This window comes from Pristiophorus japonicus, chromosome 7, assembly GCF_044704955.1.
Source record: "Pristiophorus japonicus isolate sPriJap1 chromosome 7, sPriJap1.hap1, whole genome shotgun sequence".
NCBI classification, from domain to species: domain Eukaryota; kingdom Metazoa; phylum Chordata; class Chondrichthyes; family Pristiophoridae; genus Pristiophorus; species Pristiophorus japonicus.
Window position 1 is genome coordinate 160,185,076 of NC_091983.1, and position 13,161 is coordinate 160,198,236.

General features: G+C 45.5%; 1 protein-coding gene across 1 annotated transcript in view; it reads left to right on the forward strand.

Annotated features, from left to right (window-relative positions):
• Positions 1 to 13,161, forward strand: part of LOC139266649 (interleukin-20 receptor subunit alpha-like) — a 90,970-nt gene that overhangs the window by 64,642 nt on the left and 13,167 nt on the right. The window contains exon 3 of the mRNA XM_070884236.1: positions 5,695 to 5,873. Within this exon, the coding sequence (XP_070740337.1) occupies positions 5,695 to 5,873 (179 nt within the window). The remainder of the gene's footprint in view (positions 1 to 5,694; positions 5,874 to 13,161) is intronic.

Below are 13,161 nucleotides of genomic sequence, written 5' to 3' on the forward strand. Positions count from 1 at the left end.
CCTCCACGGCTCTCTGGGCAGAGAATTCCACAGATTTACAACCCTCTGAGAAGAAATTTCTCCTCATCTCAGTTTTAAATGGGCGGCCCCTTATTCTGAGACTATGCCTTAGTTTCCCCTCTGAGTGGAAATATCCTCTCTGCATCCACCTTGTTGAGCCCCCTCATTATCTTGTATGTTTTGATAAAATCTCCTCTCATGCTTCTGAACTCTAATGTGTATAGGTCCAACCTACTCAACCTATCTTCATAAGTCAACCCCCTCTTTGGAATCAATCTAGTGAACCTTCTCTGAACAGCCTAAAATGCAAATGTATCCTTCCTTAAATACGGAGACCAAAACTGTACACCGTACTCTAGGTGTGGCCTCACCAATACCCTGTACAGTTGATGCAGGACTTCTCTGCTTTTATACTACATTCCCTTTACAATAAAGGCCAATATTCCATTTGCCTTCCTGATTACTTGCTGTACCTGCATACTAACTTTTTGTGTTTCATGCACAAGGATCCACCCCAGGTCTCTCTGTACTGCAGCACTTTGCAATTTTTCCCATTTAAATTATAATTTGCTTTTCTATTTTTCTGCCGAAGTGGACAACCTCACATTTTCCCACATTATACTCCATCTGCCAAATTTTTGCCTACTCATTTAGTCTGTCTATATCCCTTTGCAGATATTTTGTGTCCTCCTCACAATTTGTTTTCCCACCTACCTTTTGTATCATCAGTAAACTTGGCTACATTACACTCAGTCCCTTCATCCAAGTCATTAATATAGATTGTACATAGTTGAGGCCCCAGCACCAATCCCCGCAGCACCCCACTAGTTACTGTTTGCCAACTGGAAAATGACCCATTTATCCCAACTCTCTGTTTTCTGTTAGTTAGCCAATCCTCTATCCTATTACCCCCAACCCCATGAACTTTTTAGCTTGTGCAGTAACCTTTTATGTGGCACCTTATCGAATGCCTTCTGGAAATCCAAAAACACCACATCCACTGGTTCCCCCTTATTCACCCTGCTCATTACATCCTCAAAAAACTCCAGCAAATTTGTCAAACATGATTTTGCTTTCATAAAACCATGTTGACTCTGCTTAATTGAATTATGCTCTCCCTGGACCCTTCCTTCTGGCCTCTTACCCTTTCTAGTTCTTTTCATTGCGAGTTGCTGGTGTGACATCTCAATTTCTCTGCTCTAGTCAATGGACTTCAGCATTTTCCCAACGACAGATGTTAGGCTAACAGGTCTATAGTTTCCTGCTTTCTGTCTGCCTCCTTTTTTAAATGGGGGCTTTATATTTGTGGTTTTCCAATCCGCTGGGACCTCCCCCGAATCCAGGGAATTTTGATAGATGACGACCAATGCATCCACTATATCTTCAGCCACTGCTTTTAAGACCCAAGCCATCAGGTCCAGGAGACTTGTCCGCCTTTAGTCCCATTATTTTGCTGAGTACTATTTCTTTAGTGATCGTGATTGTATTAAGTTCCTTCCTCCCTTTAGCCCCTTGATTATCTACTATTGAAATGTTTTTAGTGTCTTCTACCGTGACGTCCGATACAAAATATTTGTTCAACCAATGCATCCACTAGCAATGCAATTCTTCTGTTGCTAAAGTATTTCACCTGCTTCCTCAACCAGTTCATGATTTTATTTCTTGATTACAGTTAAAACCACTTAAAGGAAAGACCTATATGGTGACGATTGTTCCTTTTTATCCAAGTGTTTTTATGAAGTAAACATTGTAGAATACATGGTGAATTAATTGGTGCTCAAACAAATATTCCTCGCAAATGAACCCATCCATTAGCTGATCTGAAGTCTGTGGTAATAGCTAGTTTTATCCAGCTTGCTAATTTTGTTCCTTACATTTTCAGTAAACTGACTCCGTGTGTTGCTACTGCAATTGAATTTGCTAACTGGCATGATTTTTACAGGACAGTTCTAATTTTCACACCGTTGTCCTGAGTCGCAAATTGATTCAAAACCAAATGCTACAGATGCTGGAAATCTGATATAGAAATCCACGTCGATGAATTTGGAGTTCGGCATGACTCGGTGCTCTTTTTCCATTGCCTTCATCTCCATGCCCACTTCTTTTGGCCAAAAGTCTTCACCCCCGCACAGCTGACCCTTGCTCCCGTTTTCAGTTTTCTTGCTCTCCCTGGACCCTTCCTTCTGGCCTCTTACCCTTTCTAGTTCTTTTCATTGCGAGTTGCTGGTGTGACATCTCAATTTCTCTGCTCTAGTCATTCACTCCAACCTACCTCACTCTGAACTTGCAGCACTCCATTCTCTCAGATTCAACCCCAACATTGTCATTAAACCTGCTGACAAGGGTGAAATTCATATATTTGACTAACCGACCTCTACCTTGCGGAGGCTGAACGGTAACTCTCTAACACCACCTCCTACCTCCCACTGGACCATGACCTCACTACTGAACATCAAGCCGTGGACTGACCTAATCTCCTCTGAAGATCTTCCCTCGACTGCCACCAACCTCATAGTCCCCGAACCCTGCACAGCCCGCTTCTACCTCCTTCCCAAGATCCACAAACAGGACTGCCCTGTTGGACCCATCGTTTTAGTCTGTTCTTGCCTCACGGAACTAATTTCTTCCTATTTCAACTCTTTTTTTTTTTCTGCCCTTGTCCAGTCTCTTCCCATCTGCATCTGCGACTCTTCCAATGCCCTCTGCCACTTTAACAGTTTCCAGTTTCCTGGTTCCAACCAATTCCTTTTCACTACGGATGTCCAATCCCTCTACACTTCCATCCCCCACCAGGATGGTCTCCTTATTTAAGAAAAGATATACTTGCACTGGAGACAGTTTAGAGAAGGTTGACTAGGTTGATTCTGGAGATGAGGTTGACTTATGAGGAAAGGTTGAGCCGGTTGGTCCTATATTTATTGGAGTTTAGAAGAAAGAGAGGTGATCTTATTGAAACATATAAGATACTGAGGGGGCTCGACAAGGTCGATGCGGAGAGAATGTTTCCACTCAGGGAATCCAGAACGAGGGGGCATAGTTTAAGAATAAGCAGTCGTGCATTTAGAATTGCGATGAGGAGGAATTTCTTCTGAGTTGTAAATCTGTGAATTCTTTGCCCCAGAGAGCTGTGGAGGCTGGGTCATTGAACACATTTAAGGTGGAGATAGACAGATTTTTGAACGATAAGGGAGTGAAGGGTTATGGGGAGCGGGCAGGGAAGTGGAGCTGAGCTCAAGATCAGATCAGCCATAATCTAATTAAATGGCGGAGCAGGCTTGAGGGATCAAACGGCGTACTCCTGATCCAAATTCTTATGTTCTTATGTAAGTTGTTCCGCTTCTTCCTTGAACAGAAGCCCAACTAGTCCGCATCCACCACCACCCTCCTCAGTGTGGCTGAACTTGTTCTCACATTGAACAACTTCTCCTTTGACTCCACTCACTTCCTCCAAATTAAAGGTGTTAATATGGGAACCCGCATGGGTCCTAGCTATGCCTGCCTTTTCGTGGGATATGTGGAACATTCTTTGTTCCAGTCATACTCCGGTCCCCTCCCTCACCTCTTCTTCCGGTACATTGATGATTGCAATGGTGCCGTTTTCTGCTCTCGCCTGAACTAGAAAATTTCAATCACTTTGCTTCATTCTCTCCTTCACATGGTCCATCTCCGACTCTTCCCTTCCCTCCTCGACTTCTCTGTCACCATTTCTGGGAATAGGCTGTCGACAAACATCCACTTTAAGCCCACTGACTCCCACAGCTACCGGGACTACAATTCCTCCCATCCCGCTTCCTGTAAGAACTCTGTTCCATTCTCCCAGTTTCTTCGTCTCCATCACATCTGTTCTGATGACCTTCCATACTAGTGCTTCCAATATGTCTTCCTTTTTCCTCAACTAAGGATTTCCCTCTACCGTGGTTGATATGGCCCTTGACCATGTCCGTTCCATTTCCCACACCTCTGCTCTTACCCCTTCCCTCCATCCCAGAACCACGACAGGGTTACCCTTGTCCACACCTTTCACCCCACCAGCCTCCACATTCAACGGATCATCCCCCACTATTTCCGCCAACTCCAGCGTGATCCCACCACTAAACACATCTTCCCCTCCCCTCCCCTTTCAGCATTTCAAAGCAACTGTTCCCTCCAAAACACACTGGTCCACTCCTCAATCACCCCCAACAACACCTGCTCTTTTACTTCCTCCCTTCCCACTGTCCAGGGCCCCAAATTCTCTTTCCAGGTGAAACAGCAATTTACTTGTACTTCCTGCAATTTAATATACTGTATTCGCTGCTCACAATGTGGTCTCCTCTACATTGGGGAGACTAAATGCAGATTGGGGGACTGCTTTGCGGAACACCTCTGTTCAGTCCATAAGTGTGACCCTAAGCTTCCGGTCGCCTGTCACTTTAATTCTCCGCTCCACTTCCACTCTGACCTCTCTGTTCTCGGCCTCTTACACTGTTCCAACGAAACTCAACTTAAGTTTGAGGAACAGCACCACATCTTTCGATTAGGCACTTTTCAGCCTTCTGGACTCAACAATTTCAGCCCATAACCTCTACCCCTATTTTTTCACATGGCAATTGTTGATGTTTCTGCTGTTCCCATTTATACCTCTTCTCGACTCATCTCTTGTTTCTTTACTTGTCCCATTACCATCTCCTTTTGCTTTTTACTATCATCTCTTTTGTCATTCAATCACTCCTGTCTTGCACCCTATCACAGACCTTCCCTTTTGTCCTTTCCTTTCCTCCGCCTTTCCCTGCCTCTGCACCTGATTAAAATCTGTTACATCTCAAACTTTCACCAGTTCTGACGAAAGGTCATCGACCTGAAACGTTAGCTCTGTTTCTCTCTCCACAGATGTTGCCTGACTCACAAATTCATTGTTGTATCTGAAGGCTTTTTTTTGAAGTGTGAAAAACACACGTTTCTATATATTTTTTTAAAGCCCTCACTAACTCTTTGACCCACCCTTATTGTGATCCTGATTCTCCCCTCTCCTCCCCCACTGCCCCCCCCCCCCGACCCCCCGCCGCCTCCCCGCAAACAACAGTTGTAACTCTGTCCTGTCTTCACTCATCCCTGCTTCCCACCCCATCCAAATTTGGGGAAATTAAGTATGGGGAAATTAAGTATCGACAAATATGTGTCAGGGAACTTTGGACAGAGTGTCATGTTTCATTATGTTCTAAGTAGCAGCTGACTGAAAGTGTCTGTGCATTCATGTTTTTCTGGCAATACGGAGTTTAAGTTAACTAATGAAGAGCTACAATTCAAGAATGAAAGAGATCGTGCTAAACGTGGATCAACTGCCTGTGTTGCTGGTATTCTTGGTTTGGGTTGGTCTGTATCACTCACACCCAGCTTTGGATAAGCATATTTAGGTTGATGCAACAGTGGAACAAATAGACAGCAGGACAAATGCTTCAAAATTACTCTCTTGTGTTAATCACCCATTAAGATTCGTGGTACAATAATCACCAGGCAATATTAGAATAAAAATTAGTTTGCGTGACCTAGTTGTTCCAAAGTCACAAACAACTGGAAGAAAATGAATGACTTCACTTTGCGTTGTGTGTGTGTATATATGTGTGGAGGGGGTGGTGCATATACCTGCATATATTGTGTGAGACGTTACAAAATGAGTATTTGCAGTAAAAATTAATGGTCCTATTTTTAAAGCAGATATGGAGAAAATGATTGGAAGAACAAAAAGGAATGCCTGAACATTACCAAAACATACTGTGACCTTTCAAATGAGACAGCTGATTATGAAGAATATTACTATGCCAGAGTAAGGGCTGTTTCAGGAGCAGGCTTTTCAGATTGGAAAAGAAGTGGAAGATTCAATCCTAAAGTGGAAAGTAAGTGCAACATTAAATCCTGCTGTGGGTGAATACAAATCAAGGAAAATTGATCTGAATTTCATATGAACAGCTTTACATTTATATTAGAAAAGGGTTTGCATGAATGTTTAAATTGGGTTGATCCTGGCACGGTCAATACCAGATCTCAGGACCACTTCAAATATCTAAGGCAATCAATGTAACAGCATTATCTGTATCTGTTTAAGGGTTGTTTCCAACACACTGTGTACCCTGCCAGCGTAGTGTAGATACAGTATTTTACCATTGACGTATTCACCCAAGTTTTGGCCCTTCTCTCTAAGCATTCAGTTGCGATTAGACAAAATAATAATAATAACTTTAATTTATATAGCGCCTTTAATGTAGTAAAACATCCCAAGGGGCTTCACAACAGTGTTACAGACAATCAGATAAATTTGACACCGAGCCACAGAAGAAATTACGGCAGATGTGTCATGTATCCTACATGGTTACTGCTAGTACTATTACAAGGTGTGCCACCAGAGGGCACCACAGAGGGAGACTTGCAGGTTACCTGTACAGGTGTGCCTGGCCTAGTATAAAAGGCAGGCCACCATGTGTGATCCTCACTCGGGAGTTATCAATAAAGGACTAAGGTCACTACAGTTAAAGTACAATACATTACCTCGTGGAGTCATTATCAGAGCATCTAAAGACATAACAATTGGCGACAAGATTACGGACTTTCACGCAAAAATGGCTACCCTTGGTATGTTGCAGCAGTTTGCCGATGGTGATGATTGGGACGCCTTTGTAGAGATGCTCGACCACTTCTTCACAGCAAACGACCTGGCAGGTGACAATCCGGCCACACTGGCTGATAAGTGCAGAGCTATCCTGCTAACCAGTTGTAGGGCCACTGTCTATGGCCTCGTCAGGGACTTGCTAGCTCCAGCGAAGACAACGACCAAGTTGTACGAGGAGCTTGTAATGTTGATCCAAGAGCAATTCAAGCCCAAAGAGAGCATCCTCACAGCCAGACACCAGTTCTACATACACCGACGGCCCAAAGGCCAGGAAATCGCGAAATATGCTGCAGACCTCAGGAGGCTGGCGGCACCGTGTGATTTCGGCAACCACCTCACCGAAGCGCTGCGGGATATCTTTGTCATTGGAATCGGCCATGAGGGCCTTCTTCATAAGCGACTGTCTGCGGATATCACAGTCACACTGCAGAAGGCCATCTCCGTGAGCCAAGCATTCATGACCTCGACCTGCGGCTCTAGGCAGATGACTCATCCTCAGGACTCAAACGCGGCAAGTACTGTGCACAGAGTGGCAGTGGCACCTTTTAGAGGCTGGACTGTAGAACGTGAACCTCGGAAGAGAGAACAGGCCCCTGAGTCCCTTAACTCAGAGTCCGCCGAGGGGGGCTAATCGAGTAGCTCCATGTTGGTGTTGCATAGGGAATCACGGCTCACCAGTGCCGTTTTAAAGACTATGTATGCAATGGCTGCAGCACAAAGGGCCACCTCCAGCGAATGTGTAAGAGAAATCTGACTCCGTGTTGATGAAGAGTCTGCAGATGTCCATGAATCCAGCGCGGATTACGAAATGATAGGCAGAGAGGCAGCTCAGCCCCACGATGAGGTATACAGCATGTTTACCTGCACCATCAAGTGTTCCCCATTGAGGATGGAAGTCGAGATAGATGGCGTTCCAGTCTTCATGGAAGTGGACACGGGGGCGAGCCAGTCAGTAATGAATCAAGAAGCCTTTGAGAGGCTATGGAACAATCAGGCTGAACGACCTAAGTTGGTCCCAGTTCAGGCAAAGCTGCGCACCTACACCGATGAACTTATCCCAGTCGTTGGTAGTGCGGATGTAAAGGTACTCCATGATGGCGCGGTGCACAAGTTACCTCTGTGGATTGTTGCAGGTGATGGACCAAAGCTACTCTGAAGATGATCCATTGGAAGTGGGAAGACTTCACCCCTCCAACAATCAACGTCCTCTGTACTCAGAGGCAAAGCAAGCCCTCACCTGAGGGTGGACCTGGCACCAGGGAGCAGACCAGCACAGCACTAGAGGCACAGACCGCTCAGCACGACTGCATGGAGATGATTCAGCTGAGACGATCCGAATACACCTTCCGGCCTCCAGTGGCAGGATTCCGGAGGAAGAAAATGGGATCCAAAGGCGACTTCCCAGCTTTGGTGGCAGAACCCGGGGAGAAGAGGATCACAGCAGTCGACATCATGGATGGAGAAAAGATGGCGCCCAAACCACGAGGTGATTTGCTGAAGAAAAAGATGGCGGCGGCCAGACCCCGAGATGCAGAGCTGATGGAGCAACACGTGGCACCAAACGGAGAAGAGGATTTGGGTAAAGATGGCAAGGGTCTCTTAAAGGAGGCCTGCAACCCACCACACTTAAAGGACAGTTCCACATTCTCAATGTAAGAGCAACTATGAGTTAGATGTAAAATATGCAATTGATGATCAGAATTGTGTACATGCAATAAGCAAAGAAAAGGCGCATGATCGCGATCGGAGCTACAGGTTCTTTACAATGAGTAATGAAGCGTTGTGCGATGTAGGATTTCAACTGCGTTCAGTCAATGCAGTGGGCAGACACCCATCGGGAGCACACAGGTCCAGCGAGCTACCCAATGTAGTAGTCTGCGTCCCTGGGACCAGAGTTATGCACCATGGAGTGTGGCCACAAGCAGCCAATACATACGAGCTGCAGAGCAAGCGATCTCAGGAGGGCAACCGGTATCAATACCCTGCACCTGATCGGCTTCGCCTCTCAGGCACCCGAGGGCACCAACCGCCACGAGCCTGAAAGAGCAAACTGTGCTAAGGCGCAGCCCCCAGACCCTATTGCCACCAAGGCCATACCCGGGAACAAAGGGTCACCTGCAACGGTTCTCCCAAATGGGACCGGGACCAGCCAGGATCCCAAACCAAACAACGTCCAGGCAAGCGAGTCAGCAGTTCCCTGTGCACTGCTAGTCGACAGCTCCTCAGGGAGCAGCAGCAACCCAGGGCGCAAAGAAAGGACCGGGAGGTCACAAGCATCTGTGAACCTGCCCGACGCTAGGACCAACGACAAAAGCCCCAAGAGCAGGCAACTCGAGCCAACCGGGTTCTCACTGCCAGCACTGAGCACCACGCCGCCACCAGACTACCTGGACACCATCTAGTAGTTCTGGAACTAGCTTGTCCTTGCGCACCGGTGCTGACACCTGTACTGATTCCTAGTACGTATCAAGAACGCAGCTCACCAGTCGAATGTACTTGCCTCACAACTGAACCACAAATGTAATAAAAATTAAAACATTTTTCTGGACTTGAATGTAATGAGCCTCCGGCATAATCTAATAATCTATATGTGGGGGGTGGAGGGGGGGGAAAAGAGAATGGAGGGGGGGGAAAAGAGAATGGAGTGGTCATCGACACACAAGCAGAAACCATTAGCACTCTATTGCCAACGAAACACCAACCACTCACCCAAGATAGAAACGACCTGCCAAGGGTCAACCAGCTAGAGCTAAGCCCAGAGCACAGTCAATGTAGAGGCGATTTGCACCAAAGGCTTGGGAGAGAGATGTCCTGTATCCTACATGGTTACTGCTAGTACTATTACAAGGTGTGCCACTAGAGGGCACCGCAGTGGGAGACTTGCAGGTTACCTGTACAGATGTGCCTGGCTTAGTGTAAAAGGCAGGCCACCATGTGTGATCCTCACTCGGGAGTTATCAATAAAGGACTAGGGTCACTACAGTTCAAGTACAACACATGGCCTCGTGGAGTCATTATCGGAGCGTCTAAAGACATAACAAGATGACCAAAAGCTTGTTTAAAGAGGTAGGTTTTAAGGAGCGTCTTAAAGGAGGAAAGAGAGGTAGAGAGGCGTAGAGGTTTAGAGAGCGAGTTCCAGAGCTTAGGGCCCAGGCAGTTGAAGGCACGGCCACCCATGGTTGAGCAGTTATAATGAGGGATGTTCAAGTGGCCAGAATTTGAGGAGCGCAGATATCTTGTGGGATTGTGAGGCTGAAAAAGATTACAGAGATAGGGAGGGGCAAGTTTGTGGAGTGATTTGTAAACAAGGATGAGAATTTTGAAATCGAGGCGCTGTTTAACTGGGAGCCAGTGTTGGTCAGAAAGCACAGGGGTGATGGGTGATCGTGACTTGGTGCGGGTTAGTACATGGGTTGCTGAGTTTTGGATGACTTCAAGTTTACATAGTGTGGAATATGGAAGGCCAGCCAGTTGTGAGTTGGAGTAGTCAAGTCGAGAGATAACAAAGGCATGAATGAGGATTTCAGCAATAGAAGAGCTGAGGCAGGGGCGGAGGCGGGGAATGTTTCGGAGGTGGATAAAGGCGGTTTTAGTTATGCCGCAGATATGTGGCTGGAACTCATTTCGGAGTCAAATATGGCACCTAGGTTGCGAACAGCCTTGTTCAACCTCTGACTGCAAGGGAGAGGGATGGAGTCAGTGGTTAGGGACCACAGTTTGTGGCGGGGACCAAAGATAATGATTTTGGTCTTCCAATATTTAATTGGAGAAAATTTCTGCTTATCCAGTACTGGATGTCAAACAAGCAATCTGACAATTTAGATACCAAGCAGGGGTCAACAGAAGTGATGGAGAGGTAGAGCTGGGTATCGTCTGCGTGCATATGGAAACTGACTCCGTGTTTTCGGGTGATATTGCGAAGGGGCAGCATATAGATGAGAAATAAGAGGGGACCAAGGACAGATTCTTGGGGGACACCAGAGGTAACGATGCGGGAGTGGGAAGAGAAGCCATTGTTGGAGATTTTCTGGCTACGATTAGATCGATTAAGAGTGGAACCAGGCGAGTGCAGTCCCACCCAGCTGGATATTGGTGGAGAGGCATTGGAGGATGGAGTGGTCAACTGTGTCAAGGCTGCAGACAGGTCCAGAAGGACAAGGAGGGATAGTTTACCTTTGTCACAATCACAAAGGATGTCATTTATGACTTTGATGAGTGCAGTTTCTGTACTGTGGCAGGGACGAAAGCCAAATTGAAGGGATTTAAACATTGAATTCATGGAAAGATGATCATGGATTTGGGAGGCAACAACACGTTCAAGTACTTTGGACAGGAAAGGGAGGTTGGAGATGGGGCGATAGCTAGCAAGTAAAGTGGGGTCAAGAGTTGGTTTTTTGAGAGGGGTGATGACAGCAGATTTGAAGGAGAGGGGAACAGTACCTGAGGAGAGAGAATCATTAACAATGTCGGCTAACATGGGAGCCAAAAAAGGAAATTAGGTGGTCAGCAATTTAGTGGGAATAGGTTCAAGAGAACAGGAAGTGGGTCTCATGGATAAGATGAGTTTGTAAAGATTAAGAGGGGAGATCAAAGAGAAACTAGAAAAAGATAATGAGTTTAGGGCTAGGGCAGATGGGAGCATCAGATGAAGTTTGGCCCTGTGGGCTAGGTGAAAGAAGGGAACTCGCAGAGGCAGCTGATCGGATGGACTCAATCTTTGATACAAAGAAGTCCATGAGCTCCTCACACTTATTGTTGGAGGTGAGTGTGGTGGAGACAGGGGCGAGGGGTTTAAGGAGACGGTTAGCAGTAGAGAATACAAATAAAAATCCAGTACATACATGACCAATATCAATGATTTAGGTGACAATTTAATCACGTAACCACAGAAATATCAGGTATGTCTAGTACATAACTCCCTTAAAATTCAGTGGTGTTGCATTTGCCTCATGAGGGAACATATTCTGTTGACATATTTTGCACTCTGTTTCATAAGTCCGATATCTGACCAAGAAAAAATGTGCTTATTGATATGATTCAGTCTAAATTTTGATAAACCTACCAGATCCAATGCTAGAAAGCATTAATGATTTGAAACATGCTGCATTATGTAATACATGATTCATTAGGCCCAATTTTATACTTGGTAACCAGCATAAATGCTTGTCGTAGGGCAATGCTATTTTGATATCAAGTCATAAAGACTAAAAGTGGCATAGCGTTCTCCTGCTGTCCTGGAACATTTCTCCCTCAATCAACACCATCTAAACAGATTGGGCTAGACTTTCCTATGAGCCCCTCAACGCCCAATTGCCAGCTGAGAAGAACCGCTAATGTTTGGTGAGTAACGCCAAATTAATTAAAACTAATTGCCCGGCGAGAAAATGGGCGTTGCACCTTCATTCTCAGCGGTTTTCTCGGCGGTTAAGTGGGAACTTAGTAAAATGGCGGTTCTTTCCGGAATGGATGGTAAGTATTTAAAATTTAGTCCGAGGCTGCAGTTGGGCCTAGGGAGGGGGGGAAACTTTTTTTAAAATTTCAATTGGAAAAAAAAAACGTAAAAAGCAATCCCAAGACACTTTTATACCTAATCTCCATTTTAAAATTAAAAAAAACTAAATAAAGAACCTTTTAACTTGCCTTTCTTTGCAGAGTACTCACCTGCCGCCCTGTTTAAGCAGCTTTTACAGGGCGGTTCGCTCGGCGATCTGGACGTCGGCGGTTGAGGCCAAACCTACGCCCTGCCGGTTTTTCTCGGCGTTGCACATCGGCGGTTTGGTCCCAGCGGGAGTCTTCAGATGTGGGCAATACCATGAAAAAAACTTAGGGGAAAACTTTCACCGGGCGGGAAAACAGCTGTACCGCCGAGAAAATCGGCGCGAAATGATTGGAAAATCTAGCCCATTAACTGGTAATTCGTCTCAAGCTGTTTGTGGGGCCTAATTGGTTACCACATATACCACAACAGTGGCTGTGCTTCAAAAGTAATTCATTGGATACAAAACACTTTTTTCGATATCATGAGTACATGATAAAGTGCTATGTAAATTCAAGTTATTTCTTCTTGCACTTTTGCCGCATAACATTAAGAAAAAAAGTCTAAGGAAATAAAATTCTGCATCACTGGTTTTACTCAAAAAAAATGGTGTCTTTGCCAACCAGTCACATTATTCTTTTTCAAGAGAACCTTGCAGTCTCAGCAAGTTCAGCCATTACTTTAAACATTTATTTCTTTGGGGAGGGGGATGTTTTGTGCCCTTGCCTCCATTAATCCATTTCTGATGAATTTAGGCTAGATGCAAAATCTTTAGCTATAAAAAGAAAGACGTGCATTTATAAAGCGCTTTACTGTCAATGAAGTACTTTTGAAGTGTAGTCACTGTTATATAATGTAGGAAACGTGGCAGCCAATTTGCGCACAGCAAGCTCCCACAAACAGCAATCTGATAATGACCAGATAATCTGTTTTCGGTATTGGCTAGGACACCGGGGATAAATCCCCTGCTCTTCTTCGAAAT